The following is a 14,329-nucleotide window of genomic DNA, read 5'->3' as shown; positions in this document are numbered from 1 at the left end:
ATGAAATCCTATAAAGACACAAAGACATTCAGAAAATCCAGAAACACAAGTTCTGTTGCATGACTGTATGCAGAGTAGTTACCTAACCCCAATTTTTGTTCACAAATTATCTGTCCAATCACCTAATTATACCTAGGTCTGCACTTTAAATCACCATATAAATACAGCTCAAGGAGCAGATGAAAGGCTACTGACAAAAGATGGTAGCAAATAACATTTCTATTCAATGGAGCACAATTATTCCAGAATGTTTCTATCAACACATAACTGCATCCATCCTTTACACAGCCCAGCAGGATCAAGCTGCTAAGGCCATTCCTCTGGCAGTAATTTAGGGACTGTTGTGGAGAAGAGAACTGGAATCTATCACAGAGACAAACAGGAATACCCAACAACCTGCTGTAAACCACAAGTTCATAGTAGCACACATGTAAAAGCAGAACTTGTCCAGCACCAAACAAAGCAGGTAAGACCCTGCACTGCTATTTAAGGGACTGATGTACAAATATATCACTCAGACAAACTGGCCTCACCAGGCAAAGCTGCTTTTTTTAAACAGAGCTAATGTTTACTTCAGACCTACAGGTTACCACATTAAACCCACATTGAGCAGATGGAAAGGCTGCTTGCCAGCAAAAGCAAAGATGAAAAAAAAACCCTCAGCCTTTTAAAAGGCAGTTGAACTGTTGGAAACAACTGAAGTGAAAACCACCCACTCTCTGCACCCAAAAGCACCAAGCACCAGGTCTGTGCCAGAACCACGGGCCAGGGACACCTCAGGAGCCAGGGCAAGGACTGCACTGCCACTGCCACTCAAGTGGATCTTGGTTTATCCTGGAATCAACTGGGCTTTTTTGTTTTACTTGCTTTCTAAGGCTCAAGGAGTGGAGAACATATGGCTGCTGTTTGGATGTCAGAATGTAGCAGTGGCTCAGTGAAACAGAGCTGCATGGGATCTCCTCTGCTGTTCAGTTCATAGGAGCTGGAATCTTCAGTCTAGAGGGAGCTACAAAATAATGTCATGATTTCACAGCAATTGCCCTGTTTGTATAAAAGTCTGTGATGTAGAAAGGCTTGTTTTAAATGTAATTGTAAACTGGACACATGGCATTATTCTCCTCTTTCAGAACAATCCAGTTCATTATTAAATATATACCTGTGAATGGTAGATGAATTCTCAGCATTAATTAGTAACACAAATTGACAACACAGATCTTCCCTCAGTTTCAGAGAAGACTCACAAATTTTTTCAACCTACCCAAATGCACAGTCGCCCTTTTGGACAGATATCCCCAAGTCTCCTCTGCCAGATTTAAAAAGGGGCAGCTACATATGGGTTAAATTATGGCTTTTTCATTTCCTAGCACTTATTAACTTACTCACAGCAGCCACCACAGCCAGCAGCTACTACAGGCTGCATTTGTAATACAGTGAAAAATGTTGCAAAGTGTCCTAGTGAGCGACACCTCTTACATTACAAGGGTTTCCTTTTTGGGATGTGTCTGGGTGAGTGAGGCTTACCTGCAGAAGCACTGTGGGATCTCTCCTTGCCCATACAGAGGGAACAAGAACGGGGTGTTGCCGTAGCGGCCAAGGCACTGCAGGAATTTTTTTGTTGCCTGAAGCCCTTCCAGAGTGCTGCTCTCAGTCTCTGCCACCATTGCAATGGAGTGAAGGATGAAGTGCTGCAAGCTGGGGGTCAGCTTCCGTGTCTGGAGGAACTCAGCAAACGTGCTGGACTCGTGGTCTGGGGGAAAAGCACACGAGGCACTGAGCACACTGTAACATCTGCACTTCAGCTCAAACAAGTGCTTTGGATTCCAGTAAACATAGGCAAGTGAGTTTTTCAACAAAATCTTTATTGAAAATGGATCATCCAATCAATGAAAGTTAGAAGAACTACTCCCAGAAAGTGAGTTATCTCAGAAAACAGAAATAGCATTCCATTAAAATATTTCAAAATATCCCAAACTCACTTTATGGGTCCCCAATGGCATCACCTATTCATTGCTAGACTTGATCTAACTCCATTTCCCAACGCTGAGAGAAAAGTGAGAAACTGTGGACAGTGCCGTGGGATGCTGTGTCCTGTAAATTACCCAAAATACTAGCCCAGATTGCAGCCACAGAACAGGACTGCTGCATCCCCACTGCCAGTGCTAGACTGGATATTTGTGCTCAGAGAAGCCCCTCACACAGTGCCACAATCCAGAGATGAGAAGGTGCAATATTTATTTCAACTGAACAACTTGCTGGCAACAAACAAATGTGGATGAGACAGAGAGCAGAAAGAGATCAAGGACACCATCTTCCCTTTAAAATAATATTATTGCTGGCACATTCTGAAATTCCAAGAAACACAAGTCTTCTGGGAGATGTTTAAAGCATGTTGGCATTGATACATCTCTGAAAAACTTTATAGTCATCTTCATAACTGAAAGATTTTTTGCCAGGAAAAGATTGTATTTAAGCAACAGCATACTTCCATACTATTCAGAGATCTGCTCTTATTTCAGTCCTGGATAAATTCCTAACTAGTTCAGAAACACTTCCATCAATGCAGAGCCCAGTACTATCAAGCTATATATTCTGTTCAAGATTCAACCACAGCTTTATTACAAATGTATCGCACTGCTCTTTGTACAGCCATGCACAAAGTCATAAAATGACAGGGTTTTTTTTTGTTTTATCATTCTAAAAAAATTCTCAAGTTTTCCTCACTTCAAACTTCTTATATAATTCCATATTTTACGGAAAAAAAGCTTTAAAAAAATTCTTCACACTCATGAACTCTTCCTATTAAAAGTCTGCCTTCCCACGAATGCAATGATCTCATCAAGAGCCATTTTAAATTTCTTAAGATTTTACATTAGCCTAATCTGACTCAAAATATTCTCAATTACTTCTCAGGCTATTTTAAAATGTAGGAACAAAAACTGTTTAACTGTCTCTGTAAGTAAAATAAATCTAATGTTATTTAGGTACATGAATCAATGGATTCATTTAAAATTGATGTGGCATCTCCTTTTTTTACTTAATAAATTTTCTAAATACCACCAATATCCTCACTCTGAGCACCTCCATTTCTTCCAGCAGCAGCAAACTGAGATCACCTGTAATCAATAAACCACTTCAGCCTAATGAGTTTTTCCCCCTTCAGGATTTTCTGGAGTTCATTACAGACTCTCCTTTTCTTAATCTTACCAGATCTTGATACTGACTGTTCTTCTCTTGCATGTGCTTAATAATTTTCTCTGATGTTTGTACTCCTCATCCCACACTATTTCTTTTTGACAGATTTTTTTCTCTTTGCCTTGATTTACTTTTAGACTCCAAGAACTGAGGACACCACTTCATTCTTTGTACCCTGAGGAGCACGAACCCAAAGCACCTTCCTCCTGTTGAGCTGATTTCCCTCTTTGACCCGACACTCGTTATTCTTCACACATTATAGCTCAAATCTCGTCTGATTTCCTCTCATCTAAATAAGCCAACACTTGATAAAAGCACTTTGAACTTGCCCTTTACAACTAAAGAGCATTAAATTACATTTACTTTCACAGTTTAAAAATTCCATTTTCTCCATTTCTGATTTGATGTAAACCATTGTGAAGGTTTACCTAGTAATCCAAAAAAACAGACAGAAAATTCAGATACCTCACATTCTTTTAAAAAATACCTGGGGGAAGGGAGGAAAACACTTAAAAATGACAAAAAGCATTTTGCAACCTTGCTGTAATATATAATTTTGCTGTTAAAGAAAAATGTAAATAATAAATGATGTGGGAACTGGAAGAGCAAGTGCTTAAGTAGAAGAATTTAACACTGAAGTGAAAAGGTCACAAAAAGGTCAAAGCATACTTTAAAAATGAATCTGTAAAAATAAACCACGTGAAAACACAGGAGAGCTCTCAGAACTGTGCCTCCCTGAAGGAAGTCCTCAGAAGGGAGTGTGCCTTGTTCAATGAGACACTACCTTGGTATTCCTCAGGGTGCTGTTCATAGTCCAAACAAAATGTCAGAAATTTCATGAGCATTCTCTTCTCCACCATGGTCAGCTGTCTGCTGTTGAAGACATCTGCTCTAGAACAAGGCACCTGCAAAGTATTTTTTAATAATTTCAGATACTTTCCACACTCTGAATGTAAAAGCATCAAGCAACAAGTCTGATTAAATAACAAATACTTCAAATTACTGTTTTCAATTACAGCTATTTTCTTATATATTTATTTCCCCTAATTTCTATTGTAACTAAAGTTACCAGTTTTCCACAATAAGAATATTCAAAAATCTTTTTTATTTCACTTCAATTTCACTTGCATCTCTAACTGCAGAGATAATCACTGCAGTTTGTATTAACTGTGCCAATATCTCCTGTTGCCATTGTTATATACAAGAGAAGTCAGTGTGATAAAGACAAATCAAATCTAGTCAGAATCTTAAAACCTAAAATCTCTGAATTTTCAAGAATACACTGCCAATCAGTCATGGCCTAAACATTTAGGCTGAGGTAAAAGATTTATGTCAATGTGCTGGACTGCTGGACTTTAGTTTGATTTTATTTTCATATTTCTATATAACACATACAAAAAACTTTTCTTCCAGAAATTAAGTTAGAATCATAATTAAGGAAAAAACACTCAAAAAATCAATTTCAAGCTTCTTGACCTTCAGAAGATGAAATGAAACACATGCAGCCCACGATTTTCTGGTACCTGTTCTACTTTCCCCTCTCGGAAGGCGAGAACCCGCGTGGCGTTTTTGAACTCGGCGTACCTGCTCACGTTGGACTTAATGAGGAGGTCAATTAACAGGCCCCGGGAGTAAAGCAGCTGCACAAGAGCAGAAAGGAAGGGGTGGGTGAAGAGGATCAGTGAAGCACCCAACAAAATCCTCACCAGCTGCTCCCTAAATCCCCTGAACCAAGAGGCACCTTTTCCATGGGTAAATTCCCATGGAATTACCCATGGAGATCCCATTTACCTTCCCAATTTAAGGTTCTGTCATATATAATTTAATCATCTTTCTAGAAACTACAAGTATACGATGAAATACAGAAGGACCAAAAATGTAACTATGAACTGAAAGTGTTTGTCTGGATTGAAAAGTCTCATGGTCCTCAGGAACAGACTTTGCAAGAGCACACAGAACTTTCTGGATAAAGGTTTCCTGGGACACCAACAAGAAAGCTGATGTTCCTGTGCCAGGGAAACCCCAGCACAAACTCCTGGCCTTGCCCTGCTGACCACTCTTGTGTCTGAATTTGAGGGATTTGCTGCAGTTAACACCACGTCCCACAGAGTGTAAAAAGGATGCAAAATAGCATTATCTGTTAACCACCACCCACTGACTGGTGTACAAGATGTCATTGCAAGGATGCTTCAAGCAGGATCCACATTTGGAACTCAGTTTGCAATAATGATTTCGCAGTGTCTTCACAAAGAATTGAATGAATTAGTGAAGAGAGTTTCTTTTTTGGTTTCCAAAGGTTTGAAAAATCTTTTTAGGCACAATATGTAAAGTGAAGCATTCAACTTTGAAAAAACTTCCCTATGCTGTGAAAAACATTTTTTTATCTTTTTAAAAAGACAGAGCAATCTGCATGCAGATTGCTCTTTCTTGTTTAAAAATACAAGTTTTTAATGGCACTCTTTAAAAAGAGAGATTTTGCTGGTACTGCCCAAGTGCTATATTTCATGATATTTATTTCAAGGCAATATTTCTGAGCTGTGTTTTTTGATCTCTTTGGTTATAAAGCACTTAAGGTCACATATTAAATAACTCATGTTTATTTTAGTGGTAACAGTTCTTACTTCTCAAGAGTGGCTATTTTGCCTCAAAGGTGCTGTCTCAACGTGAATGGTTTTAAAACAAATGTCAGCATTTTAAGCAAAGCAAATGTACTTACACAAAAAAAAGTCATTCCATTCCTACCTTAGAAACTAAATCAATATTAAACCTTCTGCCTTCTCTAACAATTTGGGAATAGGTGATTTTCTTTGGTTCTTGGGCAGCATTTTCAGAGGGTGCAGTGTCTGTCTTTGCCGGTTGCGGAGCGGAGTCGCCTGCGGCTGTGCTGGGAGCAGCTCCAGTGCCAGGGGCTGCTCCTGCCCCGTCCCCTGCAGCTGCCCTGGCTGCCTCAGAGCAGCTCTGGGGCTCCTCTCCAGGGCTCTCCACTGCTGCATTCTCTTTCTCCACCCCCTCTGCTGCTGGACTCGGCTGTGATCCCAGAGGAATCCCCTCTGCTGCTGGACTCTCCTTCCCCGGCCCTGGAGTCTCCCCCTGGGCAGCAGGGGCTCCAAACACAGGCAGCTTTGGCAGTGCACCAGCTTCTTCAACACCTTCAGCTGAATCCTGACTGATTAAAAACACAGAGGGGAAAAAGAGGGGGGAAAAGTCTTTTTGAAGAGTCTGAAAAACTTGTTTGAAGTTTTGAGTCAGTGCCAAAGCAGAAACCTCAAGCATTTCTAGGAAAAGCATTAGAGTTTCTTTATCCTGGCCCATTCACTGGCCCACTAACAAGCTCTGGTTCTTTTGCTGCAAAGCTATAATTCAAGAGATTATTTTTATTCAGGAGAAAAAAAGCCAACAAAAATTTGAGTTTTTACTTTACATATACTCAAAAGATAGAAGGATCTCAAAATGAAAATCAAGGCACTCATGGTGAAACAATCCACAGCTACATAAAAAACAGAAATGGACTATTTTGAAATAAAACCAGTAACTTGGTCAGGCGTTCCCTACGGATTAAAACCCATGAAATTGAAAAGCAAATATGCATTAAGGTCATTAAGCTGAGATACTGTCCTGAAGAAAACAGACAAGCTTTACACAACCAAGCAGCCATGATCCCAGCAGGGCCATTGAGAACCAGACCACTTGGACCCAACGCTTCAGGAAAACTTTCAAATTCCTGTTTACACTCTGCCCTTGCATTCTAATGAGTTGCTCAAGCAGCAATGCTGTTATGCAAGCGCTCCAAATCCATGCACAGGGCATGAAGGCAGCCAGTCACAGGAGGGACATGCCCACAGAACATTCACTCTGCACAGTTCATTTCCTTTCCACAACATTTCTTTCAAATCCCCCTTATAAAGCAGCCCTCCACTCTTAATCTCATCTACTTGTTTTATGTTGAACTTCAGTGACACCTCCCTGAGAAAGCAGGACTTTTGAACTTGGTTTAGTTTACACTACCACTGAGATGAATCAAATCAGTGTCATTGTAAGTGAAAGGAGTTCAGCAATAATTCCAAACTGTCTTTTTATCTTTATGCCACAAACCATTAATGCACTGAATAAACTATTTAATCTTGGCTGAAAACTAATGAACTATGATTTAAAGGTGACCTGCAAACACAGAGTATTAACAGGATGCTTAAAATTCCCAGAACAGCAAGGAATTACTCAGCATCAACACCAAAATGCTCCCTTGCACACCTGCAGCCTTGCAGATGGAAGCAGGAGCAGAATTTCTGTTCAAAAAAGAACAAAAACCTGGGATCCTTTCAAAATTGCTCCTCATTTATGAACTGATGGAGCTCACATGGACTCATGAAAAGTTTGGAAGTGATCTCCCAGCTTGGGCACAGTCACCAGGAAGCACTTAACTCATGACTGGGGTAAAATATTGCCCTGGGAAATACAGGAACTGCTATAAGGAAGCACTAATGAGAGAAGGCTGTTTCTGTACATTAATTATGTCTTTTTGCTTCAGATTGCCAGCATTAAGTAACTATAAAATATCAAAGAGAGATAAGTAGTTTGTCAAATGTTGTTCAAAAAAAGTAATCTCTGCTACAAATAAAAATGAAAGTCTATTAAATTTTGGGGTTCTATTTGGATTTTGGGTTTTTTTAAGGATTTTAGAACAGTGTTTGTGAAAACTGCAAAAGCTCTTACCAGAAATTCAGTAACTAAGAGTGAAGCTTTTATTTAACTCATCCTTTATAAAACTTTATAAAACAAAATTTCAGAATAAGGTTTTGTTTCTAACTTCTCCCAATCTCAATGAACAGTTAATCTTATTTTAAACATACTTGATTATTACTTTTTAAAATCAAAATAAATTTGGATTCATATCACAATACAGTGTATTTTTCTATATCATTCTGAGAAGCAGTAACAGAAATATTTACATATTTTAAATCTCTATTCACTTCCCATTAAAGAATAGGTAAATCTCCATGATTTGCAGCTCCACAGTTTTTATAATGAGAGCCCAAAAACTGTATATAATCTAAATTCATGACATCCTTCCTATAAGACCAAATATCCCTGAATAATGTAAGAACTGTCTATAAAAATGACTCAAATTGAACTTCTGTACAGACAATTCTTCTCCTAATTCAGAAAAAAATAATACATCTGCAGACAAATTGTTGTGTAAATTTAGAATATTATCTTCCACCATTCATCAATTAATGGTACTAACAAAGGAATATCTTAAAATGAATGTGTCTTATTAATGCCTTGTAACAGCAACCCCTTCAGATAGGTCAAATGAAAAATTGCCAACCAGCTGGTTAATTTATTCAGCACAGGTGTTCACTATTTATTTTTCAGCCATTTGCCTTTTTTCAATCCAGCTTGTTGTAGACACAGTATTCTTTCCCTTTGATGGATGCACTTTGTTCTAAGGCCATTCATTTCAGATTTGCACTGTGTATATTATACTGCTACCCAGCTGTTTATTCTTTCAAAATAAATGTTTAATGGTTACTTCATAGGAGTTACAAAAGTTAAGCAAAAACAGAATCTAGGCAGAACATGTAAATTGTCAGAAGCACAGTAATTGACTCTCAGAAAGTTTCAAGTTCTTTTGGAGAACTTTTTCTTTGCCAGGTTTATTAAGTTTATCCTTGCTCCTTGGGGAAAATGTTTTTTTTTTTTTTCTGGGGATGACCAGGACAGACAGCACTGTACTGAGCTAAGTTGAATGCTTAAAGCTTAATTTTACCCAAGTATAATCTCACTTCTAAGTGTGAAATCTCAGTGCCAGGGGACTCATTTGGGAGCCAGCTATCAGTCAAAAATTATACACAAAGTTAAAAGACTACAAAACCTTTCCATCTGACTTAATCCTGGTTCTGAACATTATTTATTATGACAACAGGATGACAATTACAATATCCAAGTACTATTGCTTTAAAATAAGCATTACATTTTATCTGCAATCCAGTCAAGCACCATTACTGTGCAGCACTGAACCTTGGAAGAGTCTCAGTCTGTGACCTTCAGATTGTATTTATGTAATTCACACCTTTTTTCCCCTACTTATGGTGTTTACAGACAGAAATCTGTATTTCTTTATGAGTATGTGTCAGCATTCCATTTAGCTACCTATGGTATTTTCTAAGGGATTCAAGGTTAAATTTACAGAACTATCTCAAAGACTTTCCTCTCAGGAATTCTGGAGAATGTTCAGTTCAGTAGAAAATCCAGAAGATATAAATAAATAAATAAATAAATACACAGTTCCGTAGTTAAATTTATACTCAGTGGATTTAACTTCAGTAAGTTAAATTCATTGCATATAAAAAGGACAAAGGGCAAATATTACTTTATCATTTTACCACAAGTATTTCATAGTTATAGAACTGTTGTCCATTTGTGTTGTTGTTCTTTTCTAAGTGGTTCATTTTACATGGATTTAGGGGTTTTATTTTTGACTATGAGAACAGCAGCTTTTAGGCAAATTAAGAATGGAAAAATTTAATTGATGGCAGTGCACAACTGCCTACTACTACTAATATCTAAACACAACACTTCTGTTTTCTGCTCAGAAGTAAATCACAAACTTACAAAGTTGGCCAACAAATTGCACTGCACCCAGAGAGGTCATTTAGGAAGGATCAGGGTGTTTCAGTGAATTGATTTCAACAAAGCACAAGGACATGAGAACATTTCAGAGGCCAGGGATGCTTTTTGAGACAATGTGTAATATGGCAGCGTGGTGAAACCCTTAAAACCAAAGCACAATATGATAATTTACCCTGGGCATACAAAACTGCTCATGAATTTCTACTTTTCTACTTACTCTCCAAAACAGAAATCTTCTACGTGTTGAATAGTTTTATCCTTGCTGCTAAGAGGAATTGCTTCTTCATCCTCAAGGATCAGTTTTCTCCAGTCCTCACATTCATCACTGAGATCTGTCTTTTGCTTAAAAGAACAAGTATAAAATTACATATTGTACTGTGCAAGCTGTTCTTGAACTATAAATCTCTCTAGACACAAATAATATGTACCATCTAATAATATAAGGAAAAAGAACCCTGTTAATGGTCCTAATGTGTTTTTCTATTTATGTTTTTTGAGTTAAAACACTTAGAGCTGGTTACTTTATCACACCATGCCAACATTTGTACTACAGCACCGGCTCTATTAATCTGAAATACAGTGTTAAATGAAATAAAGGCTTTAGTAGAGAGCTGAATGTAACTTGGAATACAATCTCCTTGAAGAGAGGTTTGCCACAGCCAGGGTAGTTCTGTGACAAAATCCCTTGAATGGAGACCATATGGAAAAACCTGGTGATCTGGGGGATTGGATTAGTCTGTGCACACAGCAATCTCTAAATCATACAACAGAACTCATAGAATATGAAGCTCTGGCACTGAGCAAGTGCCCCGATTATGCCAGGAGGCAGCACAGTGTAAAGAGCAGGGGTGAGACTGAGCTGAGGAACTTCCATCTTCTACGGCCCAACAGGCTCTGAGCATTTCTGTAAATAACGGAGCAGCACTTGCTAATCCAGCCCTGGTGCTCCATCTCCTGAATAAATATCCTCCCTGGAAGATTTCTAGTGGACTGCCATGAATCAGATAAACTTTGGTCATTGAAAAATACACTATCAGCATTCATCTTTTTGTCCTGGTTACAGGACATTTCAATGGAAGGATGCAGCAACCACTTCTCTGCCTGCAAGGAAGAATCAGCGGAATACAAACGAGACAAACAAAAGGGCTGAAACATCAGAGAGAGGAAAATAATCCCAGAGGAAATGAAAAAGACCAGATTATCACAAAGGAACTGAAACAATGGTGTAGCTGCTTCTCTTGAAGCTCAAGAAGCCAGAAGTGTGGCTGAACACCAGGCTGGTCTCAATCAGACTGACAAGGCAGCACATCAGAGCCTCACACTGCCAGGCCAGATGGGTGAGGCTCAACCAGCAAAGCTGGGAACTACAAACCCCTTTGATCTGTCAAATTACCAAAGAGCAAAAGCAGGGAGGTGATTTGTCTTGAAATAAATCATGCAAACAGAGATTCAAGAAACAATTTGGGAAATTTTTACCTGATTTTCTTTAATCCAAGATAATAATCCTGAAAAACTAAAGCTGGCCCAGTTTCCACCATAGTAATTTCTCCTGTAAAAAAAAAAAAAAACCAAAAGGAAAACCTGTTGGACAGGTAAAGCAACTTTCTCAGATTCAAAGAAAAAAACAACTAAGTATGATACATTCAAAACATTTTACATGGTAAGATTTTTCAGATGCAGAATAGATAAAAATTAGCATTTTGCAATCCTTAATGAAATGCAAAATTTCCATTTTCCTCCTTGCATGCATCTCTGACCAAACACACTATAGTTCAAAATCAAATTATATTCAGGGTAAATGGATAATGCTGAGAACAACACAAGGGATAGTGTGAAGAAAAGGAAAATAGAGATAATACTGCTTTTTGGCCAAGACTGGCTCTCTTATCCATTATGTCAAATACAGGAAAGTGCAGTTTATTGTTTATCTACTGCTTACACAACAGATTTTGCCTATTACACATTGTGAAGCTGCTCTGGCAAAACACTTACTGAACTGCATGTACTGCAGGTGGAGCCAAAGGAACTGATTTGTACCAAGTGAACATCCCTCCCTGAGCACTTCCCAGTTTCTATTTGCCACCTTCTTGCTTGCAAAAAGATTATTTACTGCTTTTAAATCACAGAAAATTAATAGTTCTGCTGTTAAGCAAAGAAAGTCTCTGCTCTCTCTTTAAAATTTCTCTACCAATATTTCTCTAAACATCTGTTGGATTAGTTGGCATTTGTTGTCATGCATAGCACATCTTAAATACTTAACAACTCAGAGAAGAAAAATAATGGAGTAATTACATTTTAAAAAGTCACCAGTTCTTGCAAAATTAAAGTTATTTCAGGATTTAACTCTGTTTTCTGGCAATGTGTACTGGCACTTCAGAAGCCTCAAAGATACCAAAAATACCCTCCTCAACAGATAGCTATAGGGAGGAAGATAGGGTTTGCATTTTAAAGAATAATGCGAAGGCTGTTAAATCAATCTTATCATAACCTCCTCCACTTTTAAATTGTAGAGATCAGTGTGATACCAGTGAAAAGCTAAATTCAGGTTAGATTCTCCTGACTAGATTTACAATGGGCTGCTTTTGACAGGGCTTATCTGCACTGACAGAGACTTCACAGGAGCGTCAGCCCCGCTCAGCACCAGGGGCTGCTGCTCTGGACCTCGCTGCTTACTTAGCATATGAAGGACAGATGTCTGCTGAGCACTGCCTAATTGCTCCTGACTACAAACTGACCTAAAAAAGTCTTTCAGCTCCTGCAAGGCAATAGTGAAGAACATAAATAGGACATCTTTTGCAAAGACAACAGAATGCAGCATTCACAGAATAGAGGTGGCTCCAAGAAGGGATGGTGGTGTGGCAGGCCCTGCACTGCAGTGAGGGCAGCACTGGGCAGCACAGCTCCTCCTGCAGATTGGTACCACACAGAACACAAAGCAATGGGGATTAAATCCATGCACTGGGCAGCACAGCTCCTCCTGCAGATTGGTACCACACAGAACACAAAGCAATGGGGATTAAATCCATGCACTGGGCAGCACAGCTCCTCCTGCAGACGGCTCCCAAGCAGGAACTCCAATCCTCTGGAACAGGAGCTCATCCTGACTCTGTGTGACTGACATGGTCAGCTCCACAGCTACTGCTGCTTGGTACCACACAGAACACAAAGGAATGGGGATTACATCTATGAAATGCCCAATTCTGTCAGATTTCAATCTGTAAAAGATACTGACAGTTGCATGTGATGGTAACATCAAGCTTTGTTTAAGCTGTCAACGGTGCAAGGTAATTTTTTCATGTTTCTTTAGATTCTACAGAAAAAACTTCAATATCCATGTATTAACTATCATTTCTGGGATTTCCAAAAACCATGGCCATGAAGATTTCTTTTTAAGGAAATGTGCTGTTCTGGTTGCAAGTTTCTTGAATATGGAATATAATATATAGCTGTTGGAGCAGGCAAGGCCATGATCACAGAAATCCCAAAAAAACTGCCTAAAATTAAGAGTGGGTTTCTTGATTCTCCACCTATATTAAGTCATGCATATTTAGACTATTTAAAGTTAGAACTTTCAGTAAGAGAAATTAACATTATTTTCATAGAAAGTTACAGAAGTTTCTTTGTGAGCTGTCAGACATCTTTCATGTGAGCATGCCTCTGTTCATCAGCTTGGCTTTCCTTTGAAATTATTTGTTTTACCCAGTTTTGAGGCAACCTAAAGGGTTCAACAAAGCACTGCACGACCCTGGTGTGGAGCTCCATCCATTCTGAGGAGCTGGCACAGCCCTCTCCAAAGGAAAATGAACCACAGCTGTCCCTCCTTTCCTGGTGTCTGAGCACCCTTCCCAAGCTGTGTAATGCCACCTCAAATATTCATCTCTTCAAGTAGCAACTTCCAGATTTTTTTTTATCCTGGAATTTTAATTAGTTTCCCTGCACTACATGATGAATCAGGATTGCTTAATTTTCTCATCTGAAAACACTACAGAAGGAAGACAGAGCAGACATGATTACTGACATAATGAGCAAAGTTTACAGCAAGTCTTGAAGAGGAATTCTGAGAAGAGCTGACTAATGGTTTTACAATTAGGACTCCTTTGTAACCAAATATTTCTGTTAGAATTGCCCTGAAGATGAACTGAGGAATTCCTCTAAGTAATGGTCAAGATCAAAGCCTAATTAAAGCTAAAATATTGTCCCAAAATCTCCAGGCCAAAGCTGCCCTCTTCTCTTGCTATATTAGCCAACTACAAAGATGGATATTCTCTCCCTTTTTTAGGGTTATAATCCCATTATTCCCTAACTAAGAACAGGAATCATTTTGAAGGTGTAACAGCACAGGTGGAAAATACTTTTTCTACCGAGTTAGAGCACAGATGTTTTCCTTCCCTACCATACATTAGTTCCTAAATTATATTTGCTCAACTCCTCCCGTTTTACCTGGATTTCACCTGAATTACAACACTGCTCCTTTCTCTTCACAATTTTCAAGTCTCTAATCTGCAGT

At 38.7% G+C, this 14,329-nt stretch overlaps 1 protein-coding gene across 2 annotated transcripts in view; it reads right to left on the bottom strand.

Moving 5' to 3' along the window:
• Window positions 1-14,329, bottom strand: part of CHM (CHM Rab escort protein) — a 51,143-nt gene that overhangs the window by 24,580 nt on the left and 12,234 nt on the right. Inside the window, exons 3-8 of one of the 2 annotated variants that reach the window (XM_030967472.1) lie at window positions 11,299-11,371; window positions 10,040-10,164; window positions 5,935-6,358; window positions 4,716-4,832; window positions 3,977-4,097; window positions 1,522-1,747 (exon numbers count right to left, since the gene is read on the bottom strand). In XM_030967472.1, the coding sequence (XP_030823332.1) occupies window positions 1,522-1,747; window positions 3,977-4,097; window positions 4,716-4,832; window positions 5,935-6,358; window positions 10,040-10,164; window positions 11,299-11,371 (1,086 nt within the window). Of the gene's footprint in view, window positions 1-1,521; window positions 1,748-3,976; window positions 4,098-4,715; window positions 4,833-5,934; window positions 6,359-10,039; window positions 10,165-11,298; window positions 11,372-14,329 lie in introns of those variants that run through there. The other variant, XR_004061451.1, reaches the window with a different exon arrangement.

Source organism: Camarhynchus parvulus, chromosome 4A (assembly GCF_901933205.1).
Source record: "Camarhynchus parvulus chromosome 4A, STF_HiC, whole genome shotgun sequence".
In the NCBI taxonomy this organism is placed as follows: Eukaryota; Metazoa; Chordata; class Aves; order Passeriformes; family Thraupidae; genus Camarhynchus; species Camarhynchus parvulus.
Note: the sequence above shows the minus strand (reverse complement) of the source record. Positions and strands in the feature narration are given on the sequence as shown.